The 13,733-nt window shown below is 46.2% G+C and overlaps 1 protein-coding gene across 3 annotated transcripts in view; it reads left to right on the forward strand.

Annotated features, from left to right (window-relative positions):
- NRK (Nik related kinase) overlaps positions 1–13,733 on the forward strand; it is a 108,186-nt gene that overhangs the window by 34,401 nt on the left and 60,052 nt on the right. For all 3 annotated transcript variants that reach the window (XM_037408066.1, XM_037408067.1, XM_037408065.1), the window contains exons 3-7: positions 523–579; positions 8,141–8,266; positions 9,047–9,157; positions 11,100–11,190; positions 13,300–13,430. In XM_037408066.1, coding sequence (XP_037263963.1) covers positions 523–579; positions 8,141–8,266; positions 9,047–9,157; positions 11,100–11,190; positions 13,300–13,430 — 516 coding nt within the window. The remainder of the gene's footprint in view (positions 1–522; positions 580–8,140; positions 8,267–9,046; positions 9,158–11,099; positions 11,191–13,299; positions 13,431–13,733) is intronic.

Below are 13,733 nucleotides of genomic sequence, written 5' to 3' on the forward strand. Positions count from 1 at the left end.
TACTGAAACCCAGAGTTTTCTCTTTACACTGAGGTGAGCCAGGACATGTGGGGTGGGGAGGTGGGGACAGTGCCAGCTACCCAGCGCCTTGCTTCCCCAGCGCACCTCAGCCTGGCTCGCAGGGCGAGAAGGTTGGTCTGGGTAGGTCATCCTGGGTCTGTGCTGAGAGTTCCTCGAAGGAGAAGCTTTAGGGGTGGCAACAGCTGTCGAACAGGAGTTGGATGGAGACCCATAAACTCGTGCCATGTTGTGTTCTGGCAGCGGAGGTCTCCCAGGATTGCTGTTTGCTGGGTGCTAAAGGGGGAAATTGAACCCTGCAAAGGTAACTCGGTTGACTTCACAGCATGGCAAGGGCATGGGTCTGATAACACATCACCAACTGCACCATGGCAGTTATGTATCACTACGTTGTTGGTACATGTTTGAAAGCAAGTACTCAAGCCCAGTTGTTACATGCTTGATTTGTTACTGTACACGCAGTTTGCATACGTGTTTTACTTACAGTCCTTTTCATTTTAACAGGGTCGCCATGTGAAGACTGGGCAGCTAGCAGCCATCAAAGTGATGAATGTTACTGAGGTGAGTGCAAAATCAAAAATAAAAAAGTTGTTATCAAGGTGCAAGGAAAAATAAATAAGCAGATGATGAGAAGGTGGATAGCTTATAAAAGACAATCCAGTGGTATAAACTATGGTTGCTGAGCACCGGTTTCTGTTCTATAAAGTATTGAGAGGTGTCAATACAGATGGATTTTTCAATTGTACCTGACCATGGTGACGAAGCGGTAAGGGAATGCATTGCCATGTATTTTGAAGGTCTATAATAACAAAGAGGAGAACTCTCCTCCTGCTTATTTCTAGTTGATTATCTGTCTCCGGAGATAGCAAAAGAAAGATTTCCTGTAGCTCTGTGCTGCCCCTGCTGTGTTTCATCACATCCTCTCCCCTCGCGTGCCAGCTATTCCTCAGAGCAGCTACCCTGACAGCTAGCAAGCAGGCACATGTTAGAAATGCAAATGTAGCACTTTTTTATTGTTGTTTGACAGATGAGAGAAGGGAGACAGTTTAATTGGCGCTATCACATTTATAAAGTGGTGTCAGTGCTGGAATAGGGTGTCGGAAGAAGTTGCTAAGTATTGGGTTTTGTTTCTCCTGTTAAGAGTGCAGCCGGCAGAGAAGCAGCTTGCCTCCTTGAGACCGTGTTAGCCTGAGCCCCAGACAGGTTGGGGAGACAGCCTGCCTCCCCTCCTAGAGTTTGCTGGAAGTCCACGGTTTGGTAGGATGCACCTAGTACCACTGAAGACCAGCCTCCCATCCTGTCGCTCTGGCAGTGTCGATGTGGAGAACAGAACTCCAGGACAGGTTCCTCTTGCGATGTTGTGGAAGGGTTATCGCCTGAAATAAAAACCAGAGCCAAGTCCTCTCGGCCAAGTCTGCTAGTGGCACGTCTACACGTGGTGCTCTGGCAAGCACAGGCGAGCCTTGCCTGCGTGTTTGTATGTCTTCTAATCGTCTTGGCAGACAGCAGAGCAAGGCAGTGTCTGCGTGAGTCTCATCATGGAGAGCAGGTCCGGGGCAGTTCTCCGCTGATGGTGCAGGAATCCAGCCGGAGCAGCACGTGGTCTGAATTGCACGTTGGGTTTTTGGACTGAGGTGCTACTGTAATACTTTTAGAAAGCATACCTAAGGGCTGCTTTGGCTGTGGCTGCTACCTTGCCAAATGTGCATGTGCAGTTGAATTGCCAGTTTTGCTCTTCTCTGTGCACAGAGGAGAGTGCTTTTTTTAAAGGAGTGCAACATTAGATTGATGGGTTTCTTTCTTTTAGCTCTGTAGGTACGTGTATCATCAGGTGCTTTGGCTTTAAAAAATGGCAGTCACCCAATGTGAGGCTGCTGGATCTTGGAATGGAGAGGAGCAGGGTCTGGGTCGCAGACAGACCCCTGAGATCAGAGCACCTCCATGCTTTGACAGAGAAGCGGACAGGACAGATCCCGGCACAGGCTCAGAAGTTGTCCAGCACTTCAGTCTGAACTGCTTTGTGCTTTGCTGGGTCGGTCAGCAGTGCGTGAGGGCTGGCCGAAGATGTCACTTGTGAGCTGTCATGTTAGTACCAGTGACAGTCCCTGCCTTGAAACAATTGAAGCAAAAACTGCAGGAAGGGAACCTTGGAAAGGTTTCCTTCCCTTTGCTATACATAATACAGTCTGCTTTGTATGCAACCGACAATCTGTAGCGCCCAGTAATGCCTGCTCGCTTGGCAACAAAATCTAAATGGAGGACAGCCTTGCGGTCCAGCTCCAGGAATTCATGTTGATAGGCGTGCATGATTCTGGGAACAAACCCCAGCTGTTTAGGTCTGATTTTCTGCCTCCTTGCAGGCTAGGGAGCCAGCATCATACCAGGGAGCCTGTCCCATTGCTCGGGGCCGTGATAACAGATCATGCTGGTTTCATGCTGAGTCACTTATGTGAAAGCTGGAGAGCCGAGTGCTGAGCGTGTTGGTGCAGCCACCTGGAGGGGTTTTCCCTGGTGCCTTCCCCCCCCCCTAAACGCTGAACAAATCCAGTTCAGCTGTACTTGAGTATTTCTGCTGTCTGACCTTGGTGCAGGGTGAGTGCAAGGCTTTCTGCTGTTACTCCTACTTTCTTAATGAGGGGTTGGCTGCGTTCCCGCTGCTGGGCACAGACTGGCAGCCCTGGATGCAATGCTCCGCTTTATCACCGGTTTCCTCCGGTGCCTCTGCGAGGTGTTGGGACACCAGCGCAGGAGTGATTCAGGTGGCTGCTGCCAGTAGCTGCTGGCTCCTCCTGCGGCTGTCTGCTCTGCCCAGGGGTTGTCCTCCCCCCAGCCCCCTCTCACAGCTCGCTGCGTTGCGGTGAATCCCCGCTGCGTTCGGCACAGCGGGCGGTGGGTGGCTGGGTGCAGCGGCAGGGTGGGCTGGGCAGATGCCATCTGGAGCCATTCGGACACCTTGGTGCGAACCCCAGAGCGCCTGGGGGGAGCCACGTGGCTGCAAGAAATGGGCTACTGCTGGCCTCCCGAGCGCGCTGCCTGGCCAGGGGCCGCGAGCTGGTGTCTTGCAGCGCAGGGTGGGTGGGCTGGTTGAAGCCAATGCATTCCTGCCCTGCAGCTGCAGGGGGTACAAGCACGGGTACGGCTGAGGCTGATGCTCTACAAGTCCAGGACATCTCTGAAGCTCAGTTCTGCTGTAAAATAGTACCTTTTCTCTCTTCATAGCATTTGGTTACTGAAGCCTCTCACAGCTGTAGTGCGTCCTAACTGTGATGCGGAAATCCTTTCAATCTCCAGAATTTCAGTGCCATAAATTCAGAGCCTGTCAAGGATTCAGTATTTCTCTTGCATTGCTAGTCTGCTCAGGTTTAAGTTATTTTCTGATCCTTTGGTCTTGAAAAGCCAGCTTGAGGCATTAAATAAAGTCTTTAAAATATTGAAATCCTCGTCTCCAGTGTCCTGCCTGTAAATTGCACCTGAGAGCAACATCTCACATGGAGTTTGGCTTGTGAGAAATGGAAGCTGTCACAGTAAACCTGCCTGAGTGAGGCAGGAGGCTCGTAGCCCCTGTGGCCATTTCCAGCTCCAGGTGGTTATGTGATCTGATAGTGCTGCACAGGGAACAATTTTCTTTTAGGGAGTGAAAATTTCACGTGGTAGAAAACAGGAAGGTTAAAAAAATAAATAAAATCAAGACAGATGCGGTCTTCTTCCTTTCACCTGTCTCCAAATGAAGCAGAGAAGAGCTGAATGCCTGGTGATCTGTGTACCTGCTTAGAGGACTCCCCAGTTCAAGCCTCCAGTAGATCTCTCTTCCAAAGTGGGGTGATTCCAGTGGCTGGCTGTGGCAGAGCCTCACACCAGGGCAGGCTGGTGGTGGCTTGGTCACTAACCTGCTCAGTAACTGGTCAGTGTTGTCTGACTTGGGAGAGGATAGGATTGAACAAGGATATCTCATATCCCAAGGGTCTGAGCTGCTTCTTTGCTACTTGGATATTCTGCAGTGGGTTTCTCTCCCCCAGCATCATGTGTTCACCACTGGAAAATCCAGTCTAAGAAGTCTTTCAGCTAACATTTTGTCATAACCAGTATATTTCTGCCAAAAGATTCTGTTTCACCAAATCTGTGTTTTCTTTGCATCAAGAAACCATTTAATCAGAAATTCCCTGACCAGCCCCAGCTGTGATTGTTCAGCTCTAAGGTCTGGGGCATGCCAAGAGCTAACCAAACCTGCCCTTCGCTGTCATGAGCTGCAGCCCCCGGCCGGTTTCTTGAGAGCAGCAGCAGCAGCATGCTGTGGTCATTGCGGGATCCTCGAGACATCTGTTGGGAAGTGCTGCCATGTCATGGAGCGGGGAGAAGCCCTTTGAAATGGGTGAAGGGGAGCTGGTGGCAATGTGTGCTCATGTGCCTCTCCATCCATGCAGGCTCTGCTTCCTCTTATCTGACGGTGCCAAGCAAGCAGAGTGCTTGCAAAGAGGTTGGGTTCTTGCTGCTTTTCTCTTCAGCTATCGGTGCAGGTAATCAAAGAGCTCTTCTGCAGCAGGCCATTCTCTCTCTGCCCTTGCTTTCAGTCTTTCTGGATAGCAAAATAACACTTAAATGAGAAACTTGTCATTAGAAATACCCTAGTGCTAAGGGGTCTCTTGGTGAAGTATTTATCAGCTGATAATCTTGTTTCCGTTTGAGGTCAGCAGCGTGTGCTTTCTAGTTCTTTGCTTCTTAATGTCATTGCAGATAGACTCACATCTTCAAAAATAGCCTTTGATCATGAACCTGTCATCTTTGTGCGTGCAGCCATCTGTGCCCAAAAACACATTGGTTTGTGAAAGCAAGCAGCTTTTTGCACCTGCACATCTGCGAGCTGGTTTCCTTTCCTTAAGCAGCATGATTCATGCACAGGTTTCTAGACCCCTGGGAGATGTGGTTGATTGTAACACTGATAAAGGGTGATTGTGGAAAGTGAAAATCCTGAGCACGTGCATGCACTGAAAAGTTGAGGGTGCTTTTGCCCCACTCGCCCTGCTTGAAGGATGTGTGTAGCCCTGAGACTTAGCAAGTCCAGGTTCAGTTCCTGGCTGAGCCTCAGACATGGCCCTTGGGACAGAATCGCTCACATTTACCCTTCTGCCTTGGTTTCTGTGTGTAAAATAGAGTAATTTTTCCAAAACTCACTCAGGCACTGAGAAGATGGTATACTTCTTGCCTGTGAAATGCCCACCTGCTGTCCTGTATAGCCCTTTACCTTACAGACTGACTGGTATTTGAAGTTACATCTCTGTCTTTGGAGGATGCAAGAGCTTAGCTCAGAGGGTTCCTGCACCACAGTGAAGCTCACTGTCCTGTCTAAGCAGTTTCTTCCCCAGGCACTCATCCTGCACCTCAGGACACACACAGCAGCGTGCACGGGCAGCCACCTCTGTGGGCAAGGATGGGCAAGGGGAGAAGAGGCAGGTGCAGGGAGGGAGCAGGTCCCGGCCTTCTGGGTAAATAGATAAGGACACGAGGTAAAGCAGGAACTGGATCATCTTGCTGGTAATGGGAAAGGAGCATTACACATGTCCAGCTATCCTTTGTTCTTGCCAGGGGCTGTGAAGGAGCCTACCTGACATCCCAGCTGTGTTCACAAACAGGCACGTGCTTATCTTTGTTTTAAAAACTTGGGAGGAGAGACTGCAGAGGAATAGAAAGTGCTTGGATGAGAGCTGTGCCAGCACTGTTCCGACAGCTAGCAAACTAATTGGGCAAAGGAAGAGCTGAAAAAGAGACAGCAGCTCCGAGGAAGTGGCTGAGACCTGCCAGCTCCCTGAGGAGCCGTGCGAGCTGCGCTGGTGCTGAGGGCGCAGCAGGGAAGCTTCTGCAGTTGGGCTTCACCAGTGCAAAGTTCATGCAGATGGGCAGAGTTAAAAAAAACCCCAAACTTTAAGATCTGATGAGACCTGAAGTAATTTGAGGAAGGCATTTCCCAAGGGTGAACGCTGCCCCTCCCTGGCAGGAGGAGTGGGCAGAATGCAGAAGGGACAGCAAGGGGAGGAGAGGAGTCCTCCCTGTTTGTCCTGCGTTCTGCTCTTCTTCCCTAAAGGGCCCTTGCAGAAACTCCTACCACTGACAGGACCTTTGTGGTCAGGTCCAGGATGGCTGTTCCCCTGTCATTCTCTGCCTCCTCCTCCTCACCTGCCTTGTTTCTACCCTTTCACATGCACGATCTAGAGTCCCAAAGGGACCAGACCTGGCTTCCACTCCCAGAAAACATAGCACAAGGTCTCAGCTCCCTTTGACTGTGCCTTGGCCACGTGCAGAGAGAAGGAGGACCGGACCTGGCTCACGGAGGATTTTCTGCACGCTGTCTGGGAGTCAGCTCTGATTTCTCTTGGAGACTCTAGGTGCTGCGCCGGGCTCCTCCTCGCCCTTGCTAATCTAAGCCATACAACATCCAGGGCTGTATCAAGCCAAGGATTAAGGGTCCTCCTTTCTCCTTAGCTGCAAACAAAAGATAAATTAAATACCTAATGTAATGTGTGCAGCTTGAGAGCTTGTGTTCAACAAAGGGGCTGTTCTGAAACCTGAAATAGCTCATTTTGCTTCAAGTGGAGTTATTTTACATTTCCCATTTCCTAAAGCTTAAGACAATTAGGCTTTGGTCTGGTAACGTGTCTCCTGTGGATTGATGTTGCTGGGGAAAACATATCAGTCCCTTCTGTTGTTTGGAATGATTTTTGTGTGGTTGGGTTTAATAAGACACATCATATTCACATGCTTGAGGGAGTTTGGCTTCAGCCTGTCAGGCTTTAATGTTTTGCTACAGGTAGAAAGGACAATGCAGCTGGTGTTGTAAGCAGTCTGTTGTGATGGTTGAAGGAACGCTTCGATGGCAAAGCTACTGGAAAATAGTGGAAAAGCGCATAAAAATGTCCTGTGGGGCTGAGCTGTTCTTGCTGCCTGATTTTTTTTTTTTTTCCCTTCAGCTAGTAAGTGCTGACTGGGATGGTTTGCAGCAAGGTAAATTAATTTTCAGCTTTGTCATACTCCTTTTAACCGATACTCGGATACCTTGCAGCACCACTCATCTCCTGTTAAAGCAAAAGAGGCAGCAAAATCTTGGTGCGTTTCACTGGGTATTGTGCACCATTTCTTTTGGTGGCAGCAGAGCAGACGGGCCAGCTCTGAGAGGACCTCTTCGTATCAGGCAGTTCTTCCTGAAAAAGGGCATTTCCTCCCAATGTGGTTATTAAAACTTGTGTTCCCGTTAGTTGTCTTGTTGCGTGTGGTGCCATGCTGGGCAGAGGAGGATGTCTGCCCTGAGGAGACTGAAACAAAGATAGTGGGGGGACAGAGCTAGTGCCTGGAGGGAGGCATCTAGGGGTGTGCTTACTCCCAGCACGCCAGGGATGTAAGTAATGGCGTGGTGTTGGGAGGGGGGCAAAAAATTCCATGGTCCAGGCGGGGTAGCCTCACAAGTTTAAGGAAGGAGCAGATCCTAACCCTGTGCTGGCTGTGGCGTTTGATTTGTGGCAAGTCGCCTCCTTCTTGGCTTTGATTTCCTCCCAGCAAGACCCTCCACGGAACTGAGAAGACAGAGTGGCTGCTGTGAGCACCGGGTACTTTTCCAAGTATTTAAGTAATGGAGTGTTAGGAATATTTTTGTTTTTGTTTGAGTCTGGTTAATTTCTCCAGGACTAAATTACTGCATACAGAAACCACAGATGGGGGAGTAATAAATAGGTCCTGTCTAACCCCCCTGAGGAAATTGTTATATATGTAATATATATGTTTTATATATATAAAAATATGTGATTGTTATAGCCAACTCAGGATTTTTTTGATTCCTCGGGTCAAACTGTAACAATCCGTTGTTTGAGACCTATGGATTTATTCCGTCATCGGTTGAAGAGCCTGTCCTTCCGTCACATCTCCCAGGGTAACTCGGGTTGGAGGGAGCCTGAGGATGTCTCTGGTCCAGCATCCTGCTCAAAGCAGGGTCAGCCATGGGGTCAAGCCGGGCTGCTCAGGGCTGGTTCCAGCTGGGTGTTGGAAGCCTCCAAAGACTGAGGTTGCCCTGCAGCTCTGGGTAGCTCTGGAGATCGGTGATGTCTGGTCATCTAAGGGGCCCTCTGCTCTCTTGCTGCAGAATGAAGAGGAGGAAATCAAGCTGGAGATAAACATGCTAAAAAAGTACTCCCATCACCGGAATATTGCTACGTATTACGGTGCATTTGTAAAGAAAAGTCCTGCAGGCCAAGATGATCAGCTCTGGGTAAGCGTTTAGTGTCATTTCTGTCCATCGGATTTACGGCTCCTTTCTTCAGAGCTCCGGTATGCTTGGCTTGGACTCTGTCTCAGTGAAGCTCTGAAGTCATTGTTCTGAAGAAAAACACATAAAAGAGAAAAATTGCTCCTCCCTAGACATCTTCCATCCCCTGTGATTGCCTTTGAGGGTGGGCATGAAGTATGTTAGGATATTTGTGACTCATGCTGTCATTCTGATTTGTTGTTTGAGGTTTTCTTCCCAAATGAAACCTTTCTGTATTATTTTTTTTAATTGAAAGAGAACTCATTCTCCTCTCCTCCTCTCCTTTTTCTTGTTCTTTTCTTCTCCTTTTTTTCAGTTGGAAAATAAAAAAAGGGAACAGAGGAATTGGCAATAAAGCAAATAAGAAAAATGAATCCTCCCGTTTTTTTCTGCCGCAGGATTTTTGAAGCTGTGCAGCAAAATGAGAAATTTCAAATTTTGAAGAAATTCCTGTGGTTTTCAATGTTACTAGCTCATTTTATTTTGTAGTTTCTAAAAATAAAATATATTAAAAAAAGTACCCATAACCTGCAGAAGGAGAGGAGCACTATTGAGGTTTTTTTTTTTAATTTATTCAGCATTGTGTGTGATTCAGGAAATTAGATTTGATGTTGGGTGGCATCTGGGAAGGTGGTGTCTATTTGCCACCCCTCGGCGGTGGTGGCCTGGGTGTTGGCATGTGGTATCTCTGCTGGCACCCCGCCAGGGCTGTGGTGAAGGTGTATCGCGTTTGTCTTCCTGCAGCTGGTGATGGAGTACTGCGGCGCGGGTTCCGTCACCGACCTGGTAAAGAAGACGAAAGGGAACTGTTTCAAGGAAGACTGGATTGCATATATCTGCAGAGAGGTTCTCAGGGTGAGTCAGGCCAACAGAGCTTTGTCGCTCCTTTGAAACAAAAAGGCCTTTCAAGCCTTTGGTCACTAACACAGGTTGCTAATGAGCATCATTGTTTAAAGGTTTTTATCCGTGGGGCTCGTGGGCTGTGGTCCTTGAGTTGGGAAGAGCCCAAAGAGCCAGTGTGATGGCTGTATTATAGCAGTTAATCTCATTTTCTATATAAAGAACAGAAAATTCCTGTTCCCTCCAGCAAATAGCCGTCTTCTGAAAGTCCAGATTCTGGGCATCTAGAAAAGTAAATACACTTGACATCCTATATTATAGCAGTTAATCTCATTTTCTATATAAAGAACAGAAAATTCCTGTTTCCTCCAGCAAATAGCTGTCTTCTGAAAGTCCAGATTCTGGGTATCTAGAAAAGTAAATACATTTTCTTTTTTCAGTAATTCTGTCCGTTGCATCAGGAGGTCTTACTGCACAGTGCTTCAGCTGTTCACACTGTGTAAGATCTTTCTGTTCGTAATTCCTTTACCTGCACGCACTCAGGGGTTTCTTTTCTGCACTACTAGAAGCAATGTTGACTAAACAGCATTCTGAAATCTTAAAGGTGGCCCTGCTGGGGCGTTATTCCCCATGACAATTCTTGGGGCTATACTTCTTTCTATGCAGGCTAAGGGCTTTTTTTTTTTTTTCCCCTTTTAAATTACTTTTCTTTTGTTCCTGGAAAGTACAGAGGATAAAACAATTCCCAAGTGTAATCTAGTGAACTAGCCTGGAAAAAAAAAAGTTGGAAACTGTTCTTCTAAATTCAAAACCCATTGCAGAGTTACTGATCCGTCTTCCTTGTAATGGAGTTTTACTTCTTTCCTAAATAATGGTAAGATAAATGTGCATTCTGGGAGCTGGAATTCAAATGGCATGCCGAAGTAATGCTTGAATAGGAGTAAATCTGCTTCTGGAGTAGAGGGGTTGAGAAGTGCGCTCAGTAGAGAACATTGGCCATCTTACAAGGATTTGGTATTAGGCTGCAGATTGTAGTATCTACAGCAGGGGGGGGGGGGGAGCTCTTCTCTGAAAAGAAAAAAAATCTTAATGGTGAGCTGGTCAGGTCGCTCTTTGTGTGGCTATGCTCTCTATTAAAGCGATGTTAAAACATCTGGTTTACGCTCGTGCAACTGAAAACCATAACAGCGTTCTGTGGAAAACAAAAGATTGGATTTAATTGTGCTTGTTTCAAAACAGAGGGGCCCAGTTGCACATGGATTGACAATGTTTCCTTCTAGAAAATTTAGAAGCTGGGTGGAAGCTCTATTTGAAGCCATTAATATTACAGAGGCTAAGCATTTCGAGTGAAGCATCCCCTGGTTTACTATAACCTATTATTTCAGCGTGTTCCTTTTTATCTACACTAGTTTAACCATGGACAATTTTGGAACAAAGGAGGAGACAGAATATTGCAAATGTTAGCTGAATGGAAACAATATTTGCTGTATTCAAAAAGAGGTCTGACATGGTATTTTCAACTTTCTGTGGTCCATATACCACTGAACATGGTTTTGCTGAATGCAGAATTTAAGGGGCTGTGGGCAGCCAACTGCTGTCTCTGGTCCTCATACAGAGCATCCTGCATTGCTCTTTCCTTCTTTTGCTTGCTTTTAACACATGGTATAAGGAGGCTCCCTTGATTCTGAGACAGAAGTTTTAAATACTGCTGTGTTGTTCTCATCACATTTGGCTTCAGAGATGCTCTGCTGCCATTAGGGCTGTGGATGAAGATGACAATCAAATTTGTGGTTGCTGTCCTCTCTCCTCCCTGAAACAGGGGTCTTCGTGCAGCTAACAACATCCAAAGGACTTTCTTTGTGATAAAGTCTGAGAAGGGTAAAAGTGTAAAAAGGCAGCAGTGCCACACTCATGGTGATAGGAAGAAAGAATAAGGACAGTCTGGTTTTCTTTCTAGGGCTTGGCGCATCTTCATGCTCACCATGTCATCCATCGAGATATTAAAGGACAGAATGTTCTTCTGACAGAAAATGCAGAAGTAAAACTGGGTAAGTTTCCTGAAATGTGTGCTCGAAACCTGTCTGTAAGAATTTAAGATCTCCATCTTGTTTTGGAAAGAACCCTCAGTAACCTAAGAGCAACAGATATGTCAAGTAGCATTCATGCTTATGTTTATAAGGTGCTGTCATATAGAAGGAGCTGAAAACATGACATGTTCTGCAAGGATGTCACTCACAGCCTGAGGGGAATACAGCTACTTCTGGGCAGCCACACACAGAACCTGTCGAGTCAGTCACAACACCATCACAGCAGATCCCAGCGTGTAAAGACTTCAAAGTGAAAAATTTGGGGGAATAAATTATGCTATTTGATTTCCTTAAGGGAGTGGTCTTAGAGATTTTCATGAATCTGACAGTAGGTGAAGTATACACATCTGTAAGGGCTACCACCGAAGAGTAGCTCTTCCTAATAGTCATCTCCCAAAGGTCTTGGAGAGTTTGCTTATTTGCTTTTCTAGCTGTCAGAGTTGACAACTTCTGACTTTCTAAAAATGAACTTAAGTACATCTCTCTCTTGAGGAGGGGATGTCTGTCATGTTTTGGGAAGACATCGCAGAGAACACATAGCGATAAATTAAAGGAGCAGTCTAAGGAGAGCACTTCTCTTATTTGGGATGATCTTTACGCTCCCGCTCTCTTTAATTGAAAGAACTGACTGTAGAGCTGGAGAACAAAAAATAATAAACACAGCCTCTGGATGTGGGGTGGAATGTTTGGCTGGAGCAAGTGACAGTACTTTACATCTCATTATGGTTTAACTTTATTGCAAAATCCTGGCTTCACTGAAGTCAAAGGTAGTTTTGCTGTTCTGTTAAACGAAGGCAGGATGTTGCTTGCTGTCCCCAGAAGATACGTACTAGTTTTCAATTGTTCCCTCTTAAAACTGGCAAGGTTGGGGATTTGTGTGTGTTTACGGCCTTGTATAGTTACTAGTCCCACCAGTCTTCATATGATTGACAAGAAAGTTAAACCTTTCTAGCTCTGGCTAAAGATGAAACAGATTTACTAGGTACAACAATTTAAAAAAAAAAAAAAAGTTATTTCCAGAGAGATTTAGCTCATGTGTTTTGAAGAAGCTAGAAAGCTGGTCCTCAGTCCAGTGCCATTCCACTTCGGTGTTAAGTGTGCTCACTTCCCATCGGAAGCACAGGATGCGTGATGATCCCAAAAGGTCAGGTCCAACTTCTTGTTGGAGAAGTTTTGCTAAACTGGCACGTTAAATTATGTGTAGTACAAATATACACCAAAATATATATAGTACAAATGGGTGTGGTTTGCAGATGATCTGCAATGAGGTAACACAAGTGAGAAAATCTGCTCCTTGATGGTAACCATAGGGCTGTCTCCTTTCAGTCCTTTCTTTTCCCTCTTATTTTGTCTTCTTGGTGAATAGCACTCAGTTGCTATGCCCAGTGGATCCAATTAGTGTGTCTTAGAGCTTTGTTCAAAGAAGAGTACAATCACATAATTATTGGTTGTGTGGGCCTGCCTTCATCTCTGAACAAAACCCTTTTGCTATACAATCCTGATGAAAGTAACACCCTTTGCAGCACAAAGAGCACCACATGGTTCTCTCATTATAATGAGCCTAAGATCAGAATAAATGAGTCTGACTCTCCAGCTTGTTCTAAGTTAGTCTATGAATGTGGAGAAGGAGTGATTCTGAGCACCTCAGAGTGAAGTGAGGTGATAGTTCTTCCCAGCTTTTGCAAATGGCAATATTTGACACATCCAGATTTGCTTTGTGTGGAGATACTATTTTTCCTTGCAGATACTAGTTAAAGATCTCAAGTCCTACTCGATGTGGCACTGAGATTAAGCATAAATTATTCTGTAATGTCTTTCTAGAGCAATTCATGTCTGCCGTAACCTGCCTGGCAGATTTAGCATGCTCTTTATTTGATCCTTCTGTCAAAAAGGAAAATAAAAAAGTAGTTAAATTCCAGCTCTTGGCCAAGGTGTACTGGAGGAACTCAAATTTGACAGACGTAGTGTAGCCCAAAGGTTTGACTTTCTAAATAGTGTGAAAGTAACCAAGCAAACACTCTGCCACGTGGGTACAAGTCTTTATTTCTTTACTTCTGCTTGGCTTTTCAGTGGATTTTGGTGTAAGCGCTCAACTGGATAGGACCATTGGGCGAAGAAACACATTTATCGGCACACCGTACTGGATGGCGCCTGAGGTCATTGCGTGTGAGGAGAACCCAGACTCTACGTACGATTACAGAGTAAGTGTTGCGGCTGCACAAGATAGCAAAATGTGCAGGTTGTTGCTGAAGTCTTGCTCAAGTACTGCATTTGAAAAGTTCAAACTTCCCTCCTTTTAAACCGCAATAATACTAGAACTGTACAAGTAGGAGTGTTTGTGACGTGGGTGGTGGCTCTTTTTCAGAGTGGGGTTTCATTATGAATATCTTTTTGTGAATTTTCAATACATGAAATACACTTTCATGAACTTCTGCATAAAAAAATACTGATACATGGAAGTTGCAGGTCAGGGTAGAAAAGAAAGGAAGAGGTAAATTTGGAAG

This window comes from Falco rusticolus, chromosome 14 (assembly GCF_015220075.1).
Source record: "Falco rusticolus isolate bFalRus1 chromosome 14, bFalRus1.pri, whole genome shotgun sequence".
Classification (NCBI taxonomy): domain Eukaryota; kingdom Metazoa; phylum Chordata; class Aves; order Falconiformes; family Falconidae; genus Falco; species Falco rusticolus.